The sequence below is a fragment of the Phyllostomus hastatus genome, unplaced genomic scaffold (genome assembly GCF_019186645.2).
Source record: "Phyllostomus hastatus isolate PE091 unplaced genomic scaffold, TTU_PhHast_1.1 phas_contig_98, whole genome shotgun sequence".
Taxonomy (NCBI): Eukaryota; Metazoa; Chordata; class Mammalia; order Chiroptera; family Phyllostomidae; genus Phyllostomus; species Phyllostomus hastatus.
In genome coordinates this window covers 13333931-13353157 of record NW_025333999.1, presented here as the reverse complement: position 1 = coordinate 13353157, position 19227 = coordinate 13333931, and the positions used below count along the sequence as shown (strand labels likewise).

Below are 19227 nucleotides of genomic sequence, written 5' to 3'. Positions count from 1 at the left end.
GCACTGGGAATTCCAAAGACTTTTGTACTCCTTGACCTTGCAGAGCTGAGCAATTTTCAGTTGCTTTTCTTGCTGATAACACTATTTCCCTTATCTACTACAGAACAGATCTTAATAGAGCACTTGCATTCATGGTACAAGGTTAATGAGTATGAAACTAAACAATCATATATCCCTCTGGTGGATAAGGTTTCTGAAGAACACACATTATATACATATTTGATGATAAAATGTGAGAGTCCACAGGCATTGTAGTCCAGCCTTCTTCACCACAGGGAACTGAATTCTGGAGAGATGGGGAGTACCTTAGGAATGAGAGTGGACCTGGGTTTACTGTCTCCTAACCCAGAATGTTTCTTGTTCAATATTAAATTCAGTTTGTAGATGAGCAAGCCATTTGTGTATATATTTTTAAAACAATATTAAAATCAGCCCTGGCCAGTGTGGCTCAGTTGGTTGGAGCATCATTCTGTAACCAAAGGGTTGCAGGTTGGGGTCCTGGTCAGGGTGTGTACCTAGGTTTTGAGTTCAATCCCAGTCTCTACGTCTACGATTCCAGGTCTGGGACCCAGTGCAACCAATGGAGCTTCCAATGGAAGGCAACCAATCGGTGCTTCTTTCTTGCATAAATATTTTTCTCTCTCCTTTCTTCTTTCTCTAAAAGTAATGAAAAAAAAGGCCTTGGGTGAGGATAAAACAAACAAAACAATAATAATATTAAAGTCTAAAAAGAAATTAAATATTAGCTCCCAGTGAAGCAGAAGCCCCGATTCCCAGGAGCTTGCCTCCCAAGCATTTTGAAGTACATTGCTACAAAAAAGCCTTCCAACTCTCTCCACTGGAAAAGGTAATACTATTAATAAACTTCTGTTCAAGGGAAGGAATTCAAGTGCATAACAAAGTTATCTCTTTGTTACTGGGTCTGTTTTGTCTGAATGATGAAAATAAAAGAAGATGACTTAGGAGGTGGGAATCAGAATGCAGAATATTTTAGTGTTTTTCCAATATCTAAGAACACATATGGCTTTATTCAGATGTAATGTAAGCAGAACATGGAATTTACCAGAAAAAAAGTAAACAAAACTAGTGATGTCAGCTTTTCATACTCCAAGTGTTAATAAATCCATGAGAATTAAAAGGAAGTAATTCTCCTTTAAAGAATGTATTTTCTGCCCCGGCTAACGTAGCTCAGTGAATTCAGCACAGGCCTGTGAACCAAAGTACTGCCGGTTTGATTCCCAGTCAGGGCACATGCCTGAGTTGTAGGCCAGGTCCCCAGTAGGGGGTGCACTAGAGGCAACTACACATCGATGTTTCTCTCCCCTTTTACCCCCTCCCTTCCCCTCTCTCTAAAACTAAATAAATAAAATATTTTTAAAAGGCAGTAACAAAATTTTTTTAAAAGAATGTATTTTCTTATGAAAACTGGAAAACAACATGTTGCACTCCAAAAACACAAAACCGTGTAAGAAACTACAGTGAAGCTCTAATGCTTTTTAAACCTATCTAAAGAAATGAGAGGTGGATCATACTTAATAAGGTTTAGATATACTCACTTTATCTTTCTGGAAGTATAATTTTATTACACTCAGATTTATTGAATTTTATGTGATTTTACTTGAGTCTTAAAACATCTGCAGATAATATAATTTACCTGCATATTTGGCATAACAATATGCTTCTTTCTAATTTTAACTGAACTTAGTCCTAATGTCAATCAAATCAATCTGGGTATTTCTTTGAACACACAGTAATTAATATGTCTGGTGAGTGTCCATTTTTCTTTATTTTTAAAATAAGATCATTTAAATAAGTTACTTACTACAAATAAAAGATATCCAGCCCCACACACCTTTTTAAAATTTATTTTTACTAAATTTGTTGGGGTGAATTGGTAAAAAAGATCGTATCAGTTCCAAGTGTACAATATTATACTATATCATCTGTGTGCTCATCATCCAAAGCAAGAACCCAAGTCGCTCAAATCAAGAAAAAAAAAATGATAGCTTTGCGCATGTGCTTGTGCTGCAGAGTAAGAGTAACTGCAGATGCCCTGCTAGCTGGGGCTGCTGCCTGTCTTACGTCAGTGAGAGCTGCAAAGTTCCTTGTCAGTTCTTTGCTGGTTTCGGGGAGTTGGGTATTAAAAGGGGAAATGTAGAGTTACTGATCCGCTGTTGTTGTATTATTATTTTTTGCTTTCCTAGTCTCACTCTTTATTTTAAAACCTCTAGGTAAAGGATAGCGAGCCAGGAGCTTAAAGACATTAGTGGTGGAGGGGTGCGTCAGCGGGTGCCAAAGGACCAGGAACTGGTTCCTGGGAGAGACGGTCCCCTTTCCCTGCGGGGAGCAGGCCGAGAGGAGGCGGCAGGATTGCTCCTGGGTCAGAAATCCCGTCTGCTCCAGTGCGGGGCTCTGCATGGGGGCTCCAGGTGAGTGTGGGTCCAGCAGGACCGGGTAGGTGGAAGCAAATCGCCCTCGGGTTCCGGGATGAGCGGAACCCCCACTTTCCCTTGAACCACCTCCAACCTTTTCACCTGTTCTGACACCAGTATCCCCACTTCACCCCTTTTCCCTTACATATTCTGGGAAGTGACCTCCAAGTTAACAATGTGTTTTTAAACCTGTGTTTATCACTCCGAGGTAAGGGAAAGGGTTTCTGCTCTTGCTTGCTTTTATTACCACCTGTGAGCTTTTGAACTTGTGATGTCTGCAGCAGCCTTTGCTTCGGGGGCCCGTCTCAGCATCCAACCCCAGAGTCCTTAGAAGCCAAGATGGGTCCCCACTCCTCGAACTCCTGCCCTAGTCCCTGTGGTCGGCTTGCAGCTGAGGAAACCCGGGTTTCCTACTCCGACTGTACCCCCAGCCCAGAATATGCGGGACACCCCCTGTCCGCTGGCGCGCGAACTTGATTTTTACACCTACGAAATTCATGGTAACTGCCACTTGCAAAGCCCATTCTGCAGAGTGAAGCTTCCCCTACGCCCTCAAATCTTCCCTCTGTACCCCAGCAGCCCACCTGGGTGTGGCTCCAGGCTCGAGTTCTCTGGGACCTCCGACCCTATGGATTGGTAGGGAATCCTGGACCGACCTAGGTCGTGTTTAGCCCTAGGGATCCATTGGGCTTTGTTCGGGACCTGACCCTCAGGCCGACTTGTCCAGTCGACAAACCTACCCGCTCTGCAGACCCAAGTTTGAATTCCTCCAGCGCGAGCGTGCGCGTGTCACTGGCCCTGCAGTCCTCAGGACGCAGCGCTTCCCTCTCCCACGCCGGGCCCTCCAAGGGACTGCGAAAGCAACCTGTTCAAATGGCAGCCGGCTAGATCCTCCGGTTTCCACTGGCTCAGCTCCGTGCGACACGCTCGCCAGCTGCAGTAGCTCCTCGCATGCTTCGGGGATGTTAATTCCCCCTTACGCCATCCGGTCAGCAGGAGCTGCGGTTTGGACTTTTATTTGCTTCGGATTTGAACCCCGCCAGCGGTCGCACGGCTGAGTGCTCCAGGGCAGGTTTTCAGCCGCAGGGACATTGCGAACAGAGGGCCCCTCCACAGGCCCTCTGCTGCCGCAAGGCCAGCGGCTCCTGGACCGCAGAGTCAGCCTGGCTCCCAGCCGGGTCCTGCCGGTTGAGCCCTGCAAGACCTTGATCCGGGAGCGCCTGGTTGATATCCCGCCTTTCTTTTTGCGTTCTCTCAGGAAGACGCCCGCCAACAACGCTCCTTGACCGTCTTGGCCTTGGCAAACAGTTCACATCCACGTCCCCCCGCCCGCGCACCTAGAACTTGGATCTAGCAGGACTCCACGGCGGACCAGCCACACTGTGGGTACTGCGGGCGGGGAGCAGTGCCCAGATGTCGACGGTCCCTGCCTTCGAGTGGACGGCAGACTGGTACTTGCTTGTGGTTTGGGGAGGGGGAGAGACTGGCGCTGGATCTTTGAATTCCAAATGGTATGAAGAATGCTAAATCTTCTGATCAGGACAGCGCAGAAAATAGGACTCTCGTAATTCTGGGATTACATTTTGCAACTTGTCTCCTAAAGCTGGGCGCCAAGCCTTGGGTCTTCGGGCCAGCTCAGCGGGTGGAGGGCGTCCGCGGGCAAACCCGCGCGCCCCTGGCCATGTCGCCTTTAGTGCCCTGCCTCTTTGTGTGGCCTTCTGAGGGTTTCCAGGGCTGGCCAGGGTTGCTTCTCACCCTCGGGCTCTCTGTCACTCCCAGCCAACCCCAGCGGGTAAGGCTCCCCCAAGCCCAGACTTTTTGACTCCCGGCTCCCTGGCTCCCCGCCTCCGACCCCTCCCGGGGGAGGCCCTGGAGAGCCGGACCTCAACCTGCCGGCTGGGACCATGGTGTTTCTCTCTGGAAATGCCTCCGACAGCTCCAACTGCACGCACCCGCCGGTACCGGTGAACATTTCCAAGGCCATTCTGCTCGGGGTGATCTTGGGGAGCCTCATCATATTCGGGGTACTGGGGAACATCCTAGTGATCCTCTCCGTGGCCTGCCATAGGCATCTGCACTCGGTCACTCACTACTACATCGTCAACCTGGCGGTGGCCGACCTGTTGCTCACTTCCACTGTGCTGCCCTTCTCCGCTATCTTCGAGATACTGGGCTACTGGGCCTTCGGCAGGGTCTTTTGCACCATCTGGGCGGCGGTGGACGTCCTGTGCTGCACCGCGTCCATCATGGGGCTCTGCATCATCTCCATCGACCGCTGCATTGGCGTGAGCTACCCGCTGCGCTACCCCACCATCGTCACCCAGAAGAGGGGACTTATGGCTCTGCTCTGCGTCTGGGCGCTCTCCCTTGTCATCTCCATCGGGCCCCTGTTCGGCTGGAGGCAACCGGCCCCGGAGGACGAGACCATCTGCCAGATCACGGAGGAGCCGGGCTACGTGCTCTTCTCCGCGCTGGGGTCCTTCTATATGCCACTGGCCATCATTCTGGTCATGTACTGCCGGGTCTACGTGGTGGCCAAGAGGGAGAGCCGGGGCCTCGAGTCCGGCCTCAAGACCGACAAGTCTGACTCGGAGCAGGTGACGCTCCGCATCCATCGGAAAAATGCCCCCGTAGAAGGCGGCAGGGTGCCCACCTCCAGGAACAAAACGCACTTCTCTGTGAGACTCCTCAAGTTTTCCAGGGAGAAGAAAGCTGCCAAAACACTGGGCATCGTGGTCGGCTGCTTCGTCCTCTGCTGGCTGCCTTTCTTCTTAGTGATGCCCATTGGTAAGTCTTCACCACACCCCATCTTAGCTTTTAGGGTCTGCTACCCCCAATTCACAGTCGGGGTGGGCCAGAAAAGATTTGCATTTCAAACAGCAAAGCCTGGAGGGCAGCCTGGAAAGGCTCCCATGTTAGAAAGGGGAATTTCCATGCCCTTTCTAATCCAATCTCATTTATATTATGTCCTAGGGCATTTTGCAACTACTGTAAAGTGGCTTCCAAGGGATGCAGATTAGTTGATCTCTTTAATACGAACGTCGACTTCTCAATGCCTATAAGCATGTGCTAATCTAAACACAACCCACCTCTTTCAGTGGGACTCTCCACCAGCACCTCCACAGGGCTGCGGAATGCCACTTCCACCTCAGTGGCTAAGGACTGCAAATTCCCTTGGCCTAAAAATAAGCACTATGCTTATTCTGTACAAATGTGTAATTTTATTATTAGATTAGATTATTCCTAAGGGGGAGTTATAATGGTCTGCTTATGTTCTATACCTGTGTCAATTTTATATTCTGGATTCAGTATGGAAGAAAGTATGGCAAGCCTCTGACAAGAAAATAAATGATTTTATGTCTAAATCAATTTAAGCTTTAAAGAATTCAACATAATGTTTCCAGTAAGAAAATACTTTTCCTTTTATTTTAATAGTATTAAAGTTAGCATTCCTCTTATCCAAAAGCATTTGGGAAGATGCAGATGACATAGTTTGAATATAATACAGTAATGTTACAAATCTAGATTTTGCAAATGCTAAATGAGCTGTTGTAAAAAACTAATTAGCTCATTAGAAGTATCAGCAAGCCAACCCACTTGGAATGGTCATTTACCCCGAAAGGCCCTCACAAGATTCCCAAATGGATGTTTGCTATTCTTAGTTTGTGAGCTCAAATGTAGACACACACATTGGTTATCCACTAATTCTATGAAACAAAAAATTATGATAAAATTAATAAAAGTCTGTTTCCAGCACTGTAGAGCCAAATGGAAATGATATGTACTTCAAAGTACTTTAATTTGCAACCCTGTGATAACAGCAGCTATGATTTTTGTTTGAGGGCCATCTCTGTTTCAGACGTTTGACAAGGTTTATTGCATTAGTCCACTCAGGAACTCACGGTGTGAGGTACACATTGTTATCCTCAGGTTCTAGAACTTCACTGTCTAATGCCATGTCCACCAGCCATATGTGGCTATTTAATGTGAGTTAAATTAATGAAAATTAGTGTTCAATTCCTCAGTCTCATTAACCACATTTTTAAGTGCTCAGTAGGCACAGGTGGCAAATGGCTACTGTTCTGGACAGAGAAATAGAGAACATTTTGTCACTGTAGAAATTTCCTTCCAACAGATGCTCTTTTGAGCCCTCTGACTCACCTTGCTGTGGTGTCTGTCCATCATTATGGCTTACTCTGCTCCTGGAAGTACTTCACAGCTATAAATTTATTTAAGTGAAACTCTTTACCTGAGCCACTACCTGCTTACTGACCTTTCTGCATCCCATCTCTTACTTTCTCCCAGGAGGAAGTAAGAAAAGAGGAAGTAAGAGATTCATGTGTCCATTAACTCAGCAAGTATTTATTGAGCACTTGTTCTATACACTGTGAAGAAACAAAGTGGAAAAGTCCTTCCAGTGAGATGTCTGCATTCTTTCTGCAGATAGACATGAACAAATACATGCCAGGAATTCAGGATCATACACCTGAAACTAACATAAAATACTATTGACTGTCAACAGTAATTGAAAGGTTAAAAAAAAGAGAGAGCAAGAGTAGATGCAGTAATATCAGACAAAGCAGCAGGAAAGCCATCAGTGGCTTCCAGAGGCTCAAAAGGAGAGAGAGAGGAAAGTGCAGGTGTGCACAGGGGATTTTGGGGGCTGTGACACTAGTCTGTGTGATAATGTGATTGTGGATATGCAACTCATGCATTTGTCAAAGCTCCCAGAACTACACAACACAAAGATGGGCTTCAGCTGATATAAACTATGGGCTTCAGATGATAACAAGGTAACATTGGTTCATCAGTTTAACAAATGCAGCACACTAATGCAAAGTGTTCATAGTAAGGGACACTTAATGGGGCAGGGGGAGGGCAAAGGCATGTATGAACTCTCTGTACTCTGGACTGTCTGTACTCTGGACTGCAGTCTCTCCACCCGGCCCTGTGCCTGGATGCATGAGATCACTTTCTATTTCTGAGCAATTGGGGAAAACTGTCTTAGAACCTGCTGGCCCCCTTCCCCCAGCCCAGTGGATCTGCCCTGGTTGCCGGGTATATGTTTACCTCAAAGAACGAACACTCTGAGGGTTCCAAGGGGTCGGGTGTGGTGCACAGGACACTGGCACTCAAAGACAGAGCTGTTGAGCCAGACCAGCCATGGAGGGCCTGCTGCCTGCCCCTATGTCCACCTTCCAGCATCTGGGCGGGGCTCTGCTGGTGTTTCTGAAAGCCTGAGACACACCCCAGGACTCCATGCATTTCTCTGGGAGGTCCGGGTATGTGCATGATGGAATCTTTGATAGTAAAGAGACGACACAACTTTAAGACTAGGAAGGTGCTAACAAAAAGGTGTTCTGCTGGCAATGAAGTCTTTGGAAGATGTAGAGAGAATATTGAATCAGAATATATTATCATTGAATCAGGGACACACACTGATGACTCCCTCCAGCTGCCTGGAGCTGGGCCTCCCCACTGCAGACCTGGTGCTTGTTGGCACTGAATATAAACTCAGCAGGCCTCTCTGTGAATGGTACCAAGAGAGCAGGTCCCTAGACTTTCCAGCTGACTGATGAAGGCCCATCTTAGAGCATCAGAGATCGATGGAGAGCAACTTCAGAAGAAAATAACAAATGATTTCAAGAAAAATATTCATTTTTCAGAAATTCCACAACTATTCCACCAAGAAATTATGGGATAAAGTCAGGGAGTCCAGGAAAAGGAACAGGAGAAAGATAGGTTGGAGCAGTCTACACATGAAGGAGCTGGTCCTGAAAGATGAAATCAGCCAATTAATGTCAGTGACTGAAAGACAGCTGCAGACCATACCTGTTCTTGAATCTCTTTGGGATCACTTAGGTCATGTGATGTGGCAGATCAAACAGAACAGGGAAGTGGAAATTGGTGACCACCCCCTTCTTTGGTCACAAGTGCATCTGGAGGGTGTCCCTGATGATGCGACTTCAATGTGTCCTTTTGAAGTCCTGAAGAGGAACACCAGGAAATAGCCAGACAATCGTGGGAATAAAAGCAAATGCACGAAGAGCTCACAGGACAGGTAACCAGTCTCAAATTCAAGGAAGCATCTTTGCTATGTGAAAATTCAAACCTGGAAAGTGTCATTCAGCAGCTGAAGCCAAAGCTTCACATTCTGTCTGAATCACATGAAGATCACTTAATGCAACTTCAGAAGAAACTGAGGTGGAAACGATCTGCTTAGAAATGGAGCAGACACTTGTCAGCATGTGTAGCAACATGAACTCTGCACATTAGATTTGCAGCCTCTACAGGAAGATGGCCAAAGACCTGGGCAAGGAACTGGAGAAAAGCACTTCCTGCTGTGGAATGGGGACTGTTTTCTATGTGAAAGGGCTCAAGGAAGCTGGAACACAGACCCGTGGATGGAGAAAAAGCCCTAGGAGGTAAGGAAAGAAAATGATCACAACAGGCAAAATGATAGCCAAGGTCAAGTCCAAGTTCCAGCCTTCCCCGAGTGGCCATTTTGTTCCACCCACAGCCCACTGGGAATGCCATGGGTCATTAGTGCCCCAGAAAGGATAAGGGCCATGAAGTAAGAGCTCAAGAATCCAGAGTCATCTGCAAGTTTGACTCAGTTCCCCCAGCAGCTGAGTCCTGAATACCCACAATCACTGAGAACATCTGTATTGTTTTCTCTTTAAAGTAATTTTGACTGATCTCTTTTTTGTTTAGCTATTGTTATTTAACTGATGATATACATCCTCTTATTCAAATAGATATAGCACTATAATTTTTAGTATTCTAAAATAAAAATAAAAAATCATTATATATTTAAAATTTCAGTATTAATTAGCACTATTTAAAAACAGAATACGAGGCTAGAGAGTAGCAGGACAATGGGGAGAGGGTTCAGGAAAGTGCTCTGTGAAGAGGTAATGTCTGAGCACATGCATTGGCTGAAGTGAAAAGCAGGCCTTACAAAGTCTGGGGCAGAAAGCTTTCTGGGCAGAGGAAACAGCCAGTGTGGAAATAGGAAAGAACCTGTCTCATTTAAGGCAGGGCAGAAAGACCAGTATGGCTGAACTATAGAGAATGTGGGGGAAGACAAGTTCAAAAAGAGTCTGGGGAGATAGACAAGGTCAAAGTAATGTGGATTGGTGAGGCCAAAGTAGAAAATGCATATCATTCTAATTGTGATGGGAGGCCATTGGACAGCTTTTAGCAGATGAGTGACTGGTCTTATGCTTTGAAAGGATCAGTTGGGGTTGCTGGGTGGAGACTGGGTTGTTTGGGGTGAGTGAAAGCGGGGAGACTAGTGAGGAGGCTGTTGGAGAAGTCAGGGGAAAAACGTCTTGGTTCCACTCAGGTGGAGGTGGTGAGAAATGATTGCATTCAGCCCTCATTTCAAAGGTAGAGCTGACAAGTTTGGACATAGGGACATGTGAAAAAGAGAGGAATTAAAGATAACTTCTATGTCTGGGGCCTAAATAACTGGGCAAATCATACATTTTACTGAATGTAAGAAAACTAGAGAATGACAGGGTTGTGCAGGGCCAGCAGGGGAGTGAAGGGTAAGTGCTGAGATGGGTCCATCAGACATGTCAGTAGAGATGCCCAGTAGGTAGTTAGATGTACGAATTGAATAAGACGGGAAGTTGTCTAAACTTAGGACACATTGATATATTTAAAGGCACAGAATGGAAGGATCTATAAGAGAGAACATATGGAGAGAAAAGAGACATAAGCGTGAGCCTTGGGGCATTCTGATAGTTGAGGGCTGGGTAAAGGAGAAGAACCAATCAGCAAAAAACAGTGAGCAGGAGCAGCCAAGGAGGAAATTATGATGTCCCCAAAGCTGAATGGAAATGTTTCAAAAAGACAAGAGTAATCAGCTGTGTCCCATGCAGCTGCCAAGTCAAGTCAAAGGAAGACTGGGAATCAACAGTGAACTTGGCCAAGTGGAGGTCCATACAGATATGAAGAGGACCTTGGAGGGTGATAGCTTCAGTGGAGTGATGGAGGCAAAGAGCCTGGCTGTGCTTTCAGGTGAGGATGGGAAAAGAAGAAATGGGAACAATGAAACAGTTCTTCAGAAAGGTTTTATTAGACAATGGAGCTGGGAAATACAGTATAGCTGGAAGGATCTAGAGAGAATTTTTAAAGGTGAGAGGCAGGATATCATGTTTGGGAATGATGAAATAGAGAGATTCAGTGCCCAGAGTAGGGTTGGGAAGGGATGACAAAACACAGTGGGGTGGGGAGATCTCTTTGGAATATATGTTCTCAGTGAAATAAGTAGAAAGATTATCAGCTAGAAGTAAAGAAGGAATAGGAAATGATGGTCATTTGAAGAACCAAAGAGGACATGAAATATTAATCTTTGAGGTGAGAGAGTGATTAGATTATGGGGATTTAGTGGAGTCACCAAAATTCTTGAGGAGTCTCATTTGAGACCTGGGGTCATAAATTTACAAGAAGGTTGTATGTTGCTCTGTAACAGCTAAGAGGCTGGGGATTATATGCACTGTTGCTAATGACTAACTATATAAAGGGGCCACAGGAAGAGGGGGGTCCCTTCAAGTGAAGGGACTTGTGGTGTCAGCCAAGCTGCCACCAGAGATCCTTGAGGGGAAGGGGGGTGCTGGTCCAATCAAAGCCTCCCTCTCCAATCTGCTATCTTGGGGGTTAGTAATGTTGGGATGAGGAGGCTGTGGTGGAAGGGATTGTAGCTGGGGAGGAGCACCTGGAATCACTGGGCTTCTTCAAACCCCAATGATACAGTGTGACAGGAAGGAATCTGGAAATTTATAATTGGGAGTATTCGACCAGGCTGTACAGTGGGTGCAAGAGCCTAAGCCTATCCACTCTGTGGTGCAATTTCTTCCTGATACCTAATGAGTAGGAGACTATATCTCCCAGGATTTACTGACTGTGTAATAAGTAACAGGCACTGAGTTAAACAGAATAAAAAGATCGATAAAGCACCCAAGGGCCTCACAATCTAGTTAAGGAGACAAATTAGGAACAATTATCACAAGTCTGTGACATTGGTCCTCAAAGTGATATTACCAGGGCTGAGAAACAGAACAGCTAACCACGTCTTAAGGTCACTGTGGAAGCTTCTAGAACTATCACTGTAGACTAAGCAAGAATTTGAAGACTGACTACCTCTGCTGGGCCACCAATGAGATGTTACTGGTTTTTAGTACGTTTTTCATACAAAATGTGAACAGAAGAATAAATATGTCATTATATTATCATACACAAGGAACATGGGGTCTTAATACAAGTACTGTCTTGGGAAGAAGTTATCAGTCTGTGCTAGGCTGCCAGACAACAGTGATATTAGAAACTAAAACCAGGGCACAGATTAATGTGATACAGAAAGCTGAAAAGTGAAGCACCCCCATGTGTGAAACCTAGCCCGAGATAGTTGGGGGCGGGGGGATGGTTACCCTCCATTTCCTCACCAGAGTTTACTCCTGTACACTGTGAAAGGCTCTGTCTCCTCACTGACCCCACATATCTTCCCCCACCACAGCTCCACCCCGACAGGGCTGGCTTGGTTGCCTAACTGAATAGTGTGATTATGGGTAGCAATCTGACTTGCCTGCTCTGAAATCTTAGTGTTGCTAATCTTATTTTCGTTTTGCATCCTATATGTTTGGCTGAAATCCAGAAACCTTTCACCGGAGGGGAATCATGTTTGAGGTTACTATCAGTCATTTATTGCTTGGAGGGAATGTTTTAAAAACAAACAAACAAGCTTGATCATGGAGATGAACAGAAAGAATATGACAGTGTTAGGCTTCAACCTGTGGAAAAAGAAAGGGTGGACAGTGTGCCTCACATGGGAAGCCAGGCACCAAAAGCATGTGTCTCACTTTTGTTCATGTCACCTTTTGTCTGGAGACCACTGTCCCAGAGGCCACTGCCAAGTGGAGAAAGTGCTGGCCAGAGATGGAAACCGAAGCTGAGGCTTTCTTTTTCATAAAATAGGTGGCATTATTTAGGGTGGCTGGTAGTTTGTGTGGTCCACTGTGACTGACACAGGCTGACATAAGGGTGTCACCATGAGCATGACACCCTGGAGGTCAGAGAAAGAGAGGAAGGCAGAGGGGAAGAGGTGAAGGGAGTGATCATCACTGAATGTAGAGCTATGTGACTGAACTCTGGACACATTTCCTGATTTAAATACAAAATAGACACCATGATTAGACCTGGCCATTGCTATTATGTCTGAAGTCAACAGAGGCAGTGCTAGGCCAAGCTATAGCTCATATGGACCTAGAAAATTAGAGAATTATGTGAAAATAAAAAAGAGGAGTGGGCAGCAGTGGTGAGTGGGGAGAATATGTTTTAAAATGGGGCATTTTGTGGAAGGCAGAGCTGGCAAGGGGCTGATCAGGTGGAGGCAGTGAGACAGCCAATGACTCCTTTATTTAGCAAATTTTACTGAGCATCTACTATGTGCCAGGCAGCTGGAGAATCACTGGAGATAAAGACCAGAAAATCCCTGCCTGAATGATGCTGAAAATATGCTCAATGAAACACAGAAACATTCCAGATGGTGACAAGTAAAAAACAGCAAGGAAAATGGGCAAGAGCACATAAATGGCATTGAAGGACTCTTGGCTTGTGTAGATGTTGAGATATATTACTTGGCTGCAGGTGCAAACAGACCAGGTCCCTGATTCTTATGGAAAGGATTGATCTCTTAGAGACAATGGTGTGGAGAGAATCTATGAGCCATTTTGATTTTAAGATAAGAAACCAGATTTTTCACTCATTCTTGCTGTACCACAAACTATCCCAAAACAGTGGCTGATCCAGGAGCTGGGCTAGCTGTCAGAACTGGCAGCTTCTCCTGCTCCAGTGGTCTAGACTAGCTTTCTTACAAGGTGGCGGTTCTCTCAAAGAGAGTCAGGATAGATGCTGCCAGGCTTCTGAAGAGCCAGGCCCAGTGTTACTTCTGCAGTGAAAGCAAGTCACAAGGCCAGCACACCAGTAGGTTCAAGGAAATAGACTCATCTGCTAATGGGTAGGCAACAGGGAGGTGCATAGAGGTGTGGGGGTGGGGGTGGGAGGGTTGCTGTACTCATCTTGCTCCCCATCTGCCTCCCAAATCTATCAAACAACAGTTTTCTTTCATCCACCTGTTATTATCTACTGAGAATGTACCATGTGCTGGGGTTTATGTAATAATGCACATTGTAAAATTAGTTGAAGTCCTTGCCTTCCTACAGGCTTCTAATCTCCATGGGGAGGCAGACATTACTTAGATAAGCACATGAGAAATCCCAAGCTGCATACAGAGAAGGGATGCAGGTGGAACCTTGAAAACATCTCCTGTGGATGAGCCCAGCCCTCGGCAGGGATGCAGAAAAGGCTTGCACAGGGGGAGGGCTTGGCCTCTGAGCTAAGATCTGTAGAGTGAAGAAGAGTTCAGAGACTGAAAGGGGGCAGGAAGGAGCAGACAGACAAGGACTCTGACCTGGAGGGCCTGGTATTCAGGAGGCTTTTCCAGAAGACTGGTGTGGCCAGAGCCAAAAGGCTAAGAGATAACTGGTGTCAACTGAAGCTGGAGAGAGGGTCCAGACCGAATAGGCCTTCAGAGCCATTTGAGGAGTTTTTGTATTTATCCGGAGATGACCAGGAACAGGGATGACATAAAGGAGGACTGTGGCTAGACCAGCTGGGAGCCCTTTACACGGGACAGGGGAGGGAGACTCTGTAAAGATAATCCCTCTCGCATGTGGTTAAAAATATGTGTTCCATGACCTGCTGCAGAACTCTGCAATGCCTGTTTTGTCATTGTCTCCAGAACACATTGACAAGAAAACCTTTTGCTGATCACAAATAGTATAACCAGACTTGACTTTAAATTAATTGTGTCTCTTTCCACAAGACAAATCTGTCAATGAAGATTTACTAGCACATCTGAAGGAATGTGCTGCAGACTCAGAAGACATCTACAATGAGGCCTAACAGCCTCTCAACAACAGCCAACTCCTTCCCATCCAGCAGCAGACAGGCCATTACTTTGAAGGAAACAAGGAGTCATTGCTGTGTTTTGTTACTTCATGGTCTCAGGTTCAGATGTGAGGACATTTTTCTTAGGTCTTTTCCTCATCTAGTAGTTAACTGTCCTTTAGCACCACTATTTGGTTTACATAATCCCCTTCAATGTTTTATTAGTCACTTATATTTCAACTTTGGGGATATGAAATTGCTTGTATGTACTTTTTGACCACATTTTATAAAGGTTTTTTAATTTCTTTTCTATTGTAAGCTTGTTTTATACATTGAAGATATTAATCATTATTTGTTGTATACACTGGTTACCAGTTTTCTCATGCTATATTCAGATGTGCTAAGAAAAATGCAGCTTTTATATTTTCCAAAAAACAATGTGATCTCTTCCATGAAATTCCACAAAAACATACACACACATGCACCCATACACATTTTACTTAAATCCAAGAAGTTCAATCAGATCCTGTCATTTAAGCCTCTCTTGAGTAACTCAGTCTTTCAGACTTGCCTGCTAAGTTGCTGACCCAGCCCAGGGGCTCACACTGCCTCATGGTGGTGGGGGAAGGCGGTGGTGGGGATGGGTCAGGAAATTGGGTCCCTCAGCTGACCCTTCATTGTGGTTTTTAGTGCCCTGCGCTGGGGAGTTTGGTTCAGTCTAGTGACTGGTACTAGGCGATAGTCCATACTGAGTCAGGTTTGTCTGCAACTCCATTTGTTTGTTTGTTTGTTTGTTTGTTTGTTTCCTGGCAGGCTGCCTCCTGCTCTGTAGCAGTCGGCCAGGGAATCACTTTGTCTCTCCATCCCCCATGATCACCTGTCACAAGCTCCTGAGCCAAATCCTCAGCAACAGTCCATCTCTGCCTCAAGGCACGAAGAGTCCTGAGGCACCTTCCACACTACGCCACACCACAACCCACAGACATGCCACCCAGGCCTGCTTTCTGCCTACTCACACTGGCTGCCACTGTAATAGACGCAGGGCCCTTCTGTGCCATCTCCCAGGACAGACAGTTGGAAAAGCGACTTCATGCCCATCTTGATCTTAAATGCTCTCAGGTCCTTGTCAAGAGGGGAGCTCCTGCCCATTTTCCCCACAGTCCACCTGTGCGGGATAGATGTCCCTTTTTGTGGCTCACTGGCACTTTCCTCTGGATCATGTCTTCCTCCTCCTTCTCCTTCTCATTCTACCTTTATTGAATCAAAATGTCAAATGGATTTTAGGCAGAATGACAGACTCACTAAAAAGTTAACAAAGATGAGGAGTATTTAACAATATTATAGTCCTTATACGTTTTTATCAACTATTTTTCCCATTGGGTTTCTTGCATTGTATTGTTTCTGTGGCTTTTACCAATATATGTACTTTTAAAAGTTTTACATTGTCACACATTTTAATACTTTTTCATGGAGCATGGCTCTCGGGGATTCTTGGAGAGACCTTCCATGATGTAAGCTAGACAATCTCTGTTTTCTCCTAGTGCCTTTAGAGCATCATTTGTAGTCTACCTCAGATTTATTTTTGTGTATCAGTAGATGACATCTACTTACATTTATTTTGAAATTGGATAATCTATTCTTTCCATCTTATTTGGGAAGAATCGATTATATTAGAATCTTAACTCTGCTTGAGGATTCCCACTTCGGTCCCATTTATCTGTCTCTCTACTCTAGCATGGGTGCCACATTATTTAAATTACTGTAGTTTCATAATGCATTTGAACATTTTCTGGTTTAAATCCCCTGGATGAATATTCTTCTTTGAAATTTTCTTGCCAGTTGTTGCACATTCATTCTCCCAGGAAAATTCTGAACTCCTCTTGTTAAGTTGTACCTCGGCCCCCACCAACACCACACACACATACACCCCCTGTCATGTGTCAATCACCATGTTTTAGAATGTATAGATTAATTTGAAAAGTGACATCTCTATCATGCTGAGACCTCCTGTTATGAAATATGACAAGTCTCTTTGCTTTTCAAACTACTTTTGAAGTATTGTTTATACTTTTAATCACACTTCCTAATGTGTGCTAGAAACTAATTATGATAATGAAACTGGGAAGTGCTCTTTAGTATTTGGACATTAGATGTGACACTGTTGCTTTTAAATCAATACATTTCCTCATATCAAGAAAGTATCTTTCTATAGTTTATAGGAAAAATTAATTTAAAATAAATTTTGTTTTATCAAATGCTGCTTTTTATATCAATATTAAGTTTTTTGTTTGCGTAGATTTGATAAGTGTGATTTTATAATATTATGCTATATATATGTTATTGAATAAAATTCTATCTGATGAATGGCATTATTCCTTTTCATGTTACTGCATTATACCAGATATGTTATTTCTGGTTTGCATCTACACTTATATGTGAAATTACTACATTTTATTGTATTGTACTTTCTTTATCACTTTTTGGTATCAAGTTTATTTTAATTTCATAAAATGAACTGTGACACTTTTAATTTTTTTCTACAATCTGGAACAGTTTAAATAGCATAAGAATTATGTGTTCCTTGAAGGTTTGAAAGAACTTGCCCATAAAACATTTGGGCACAGCTCCTTTTATGGATGTAATTTTTGGAGACCGGTTTCTATTTCTTCCATGGATAGTGGGCTATTCTGATTGTCTGATCTGATAATCTTTGCTCTCTGATTTTCCATTTTCCTTTTCATTGAGGTTTAACATTTTATCATAGAATTCTACATGAAATTCTGTAATATTTTCTTTCTTCTCTCTCTCTGTCTCTCTCATTTTCTAAATCATGTATTTGTGTTTTCTTTCTTTTTGGCTTCACTAAGATGTCCTGGAAGGGTGTCTATTTTATTAGTTTTTTCAAAGAACTCATGTCCTGGATTTATTATTCATTTTCATCTGGTTTCTAGTGCACTAACTTAATCTCTAGAATTTTTGTGTGTGTGGTAAAGGGGGATGTATTTCGTTCTTTTATATTAGCTTGAGCACAGTATTTGATTTACGTATTCTGATTCTTCCTTGTCTAAGACTACTAACAATCGCAGCTGTCCACACCTTTCTTAGCAAACCTGCTTCCTTCCCTTCCTGTTTTCCTAGGTAGTACTTGCTCTCACTATCTCCTTTGATTGGTGGTGGGACAGAAGAGAATTTACTATTTTGGTGTTTGTTAATTTGAAAATAATTGGTATTTTTGCCCTCCCTTTAAAAAATTAATTTCAAATTTACTGCACTGTGGTCAGAGAATGTGGAATTTATTGAGGCTTTTCTTTATGATTTAATATATGATCAATAATTAACATATTTAATACAGATAATGTTTAATTGATATATGTTAATTACACTTTAATAGTGCCATTTTTAAGATCTTCTTTTTCCATTATTCTTTATCTTTACCTTCATCCATTATCTACTTTATCTGTCAGATATTGAGGGAGGTATGGTAAATCCTCCCACTGCTACTGGAAATAACTCTTCCAATTATTTCTTACCATTTTAACAGGTTTTGCTTTATATATGTTGATGCTGTTTCTTGATACTTAAAATTATGAGTCAACAATATCTTCACTCAGGCTTTTTTGTTTTTTTCCTTTATAATACATTTTAAAAATGTAACATTGTAATTGCTAATGTATTTTGTTTGTATTTGCCAACATACCTTTGCCCATATTTTTTTATGTATCAGCTTTTAGCTGTCACACCAAATGGACTTTTCTCAGTCTGTGCATCTAAATTGGTTAGTTGTCTATTAATAAGAATTTAACTAATTTCTACTGATTGTAACAGATTTGGTTTGATTTTTTTCTTCTTGTTTTATGTTTTCTGATTTATGCTTTTTAAAATTTTTTTTGTCTTGCAAAATGGACCATTTTTTCTTTGCTTTTTAATTCTACAATGTTTTGGAAACATTGCCTTCTTTTTTTTAAAGATTTTATTTATTTATTTTTAGAGAGAGTGTAAGGGAGGAAGAGAGGGAGAGAAACATCAGTGTGTGGTTGCCCCTCACGTGCCCCCTACTGGGGACTGGCCGGAAACCCAGGCATGTGCCCTGACTGGGAAACAAACTGACAACCCTTTGGTCGGCACTCAGTCCGCCAAGCCACACCAGTGAGGATATTTTGTCTTCTGTTTTCAATTCTACTGGAAGTTTCCTTCAAACTTTTCAAAAGCATTTTTTTAACCTTAATTTCTCTCTTACCACTAGCCTACCTACCACCCACCCACCTTGGCACGCTAGTTCAGTGTTCACAATAGAAGTCCAGCACACTTCTATTTTCTCTCCTCCCTGAAACTTAGAGCTTTTGATTAACAACATTTTGCATTTTAAATCTAGATCATTCTATTTAATGTTTTTATTACCTATTCTATCTTTTGTATCTTTCTATGATTTAGTTTAGTGTAATACTAGTTGCCTTCTTATTACTTACTGTGATTTACTCACTCCTGAGCTCTGGATTTCATTGTATCTCCTATGTGGAACTGGAGCCAGCAAACTGGGCCCTGCTTTTGTAAATGAAGTTTCATTGGCACACAGCCATGCCTATTTTCTTACAGATCACCCAGGTGGCTTCCACACTGCAGTGGCAGAGTTGAGTAGTTGCTACAGAGACTGAGTGGCCCACAAAGTTTGACATATTTACTATTAAAGAAGTCACTATATACCATCAAATAAAATTTTACCAATAAAGACACAAACAAAACACATTTTCTAAGCCATTACATGCATGAACATAAACAAATCAAAGATAACTTCTCTGAGCATAGAAGTCTTGTTAGTTTATTTTTTTTAATTTTGTAGTAC

General features: G+C 43.4%; 1 protein-coding gene across 7 annotated transcripts in view; it reads left to right on the top strand.

The window, feature by feature from the left end:
• Window positions 1–1986: 1986 nt before the first annotated feature.
• The window catches only part of ADRA1A (adrenoceptor alpha 1A), a 107006-nt gene continuing 89765 nt past the window's right edge, over window positions 1987–19227 (top strand). For 2 of the 7 annotated variants that reach the window (XM_045852910.1, XM_045852912.1), the window contains exon 1: window positions 2847–5219. In XM_045852910.1, the coding sequence (XP_045708866.1) occupies window positions 4337–5219 (883 nt within the window). In that variant the 5' untranslated portion in view covers window positions 2847–4336. Of the gene's footprint in view, window positions 2430–2846; window positions 5220–5405; window positions 5641–10321; window positions 10461–14322; window positions 14438–15200; window positions 15495–19227 lie in introns of those variants that run through there. The other 5 variants (XR_006787447.1, XM_045852909.1, XR_006787448.1 and 2 more) reach the window with 5 other exon arrangements.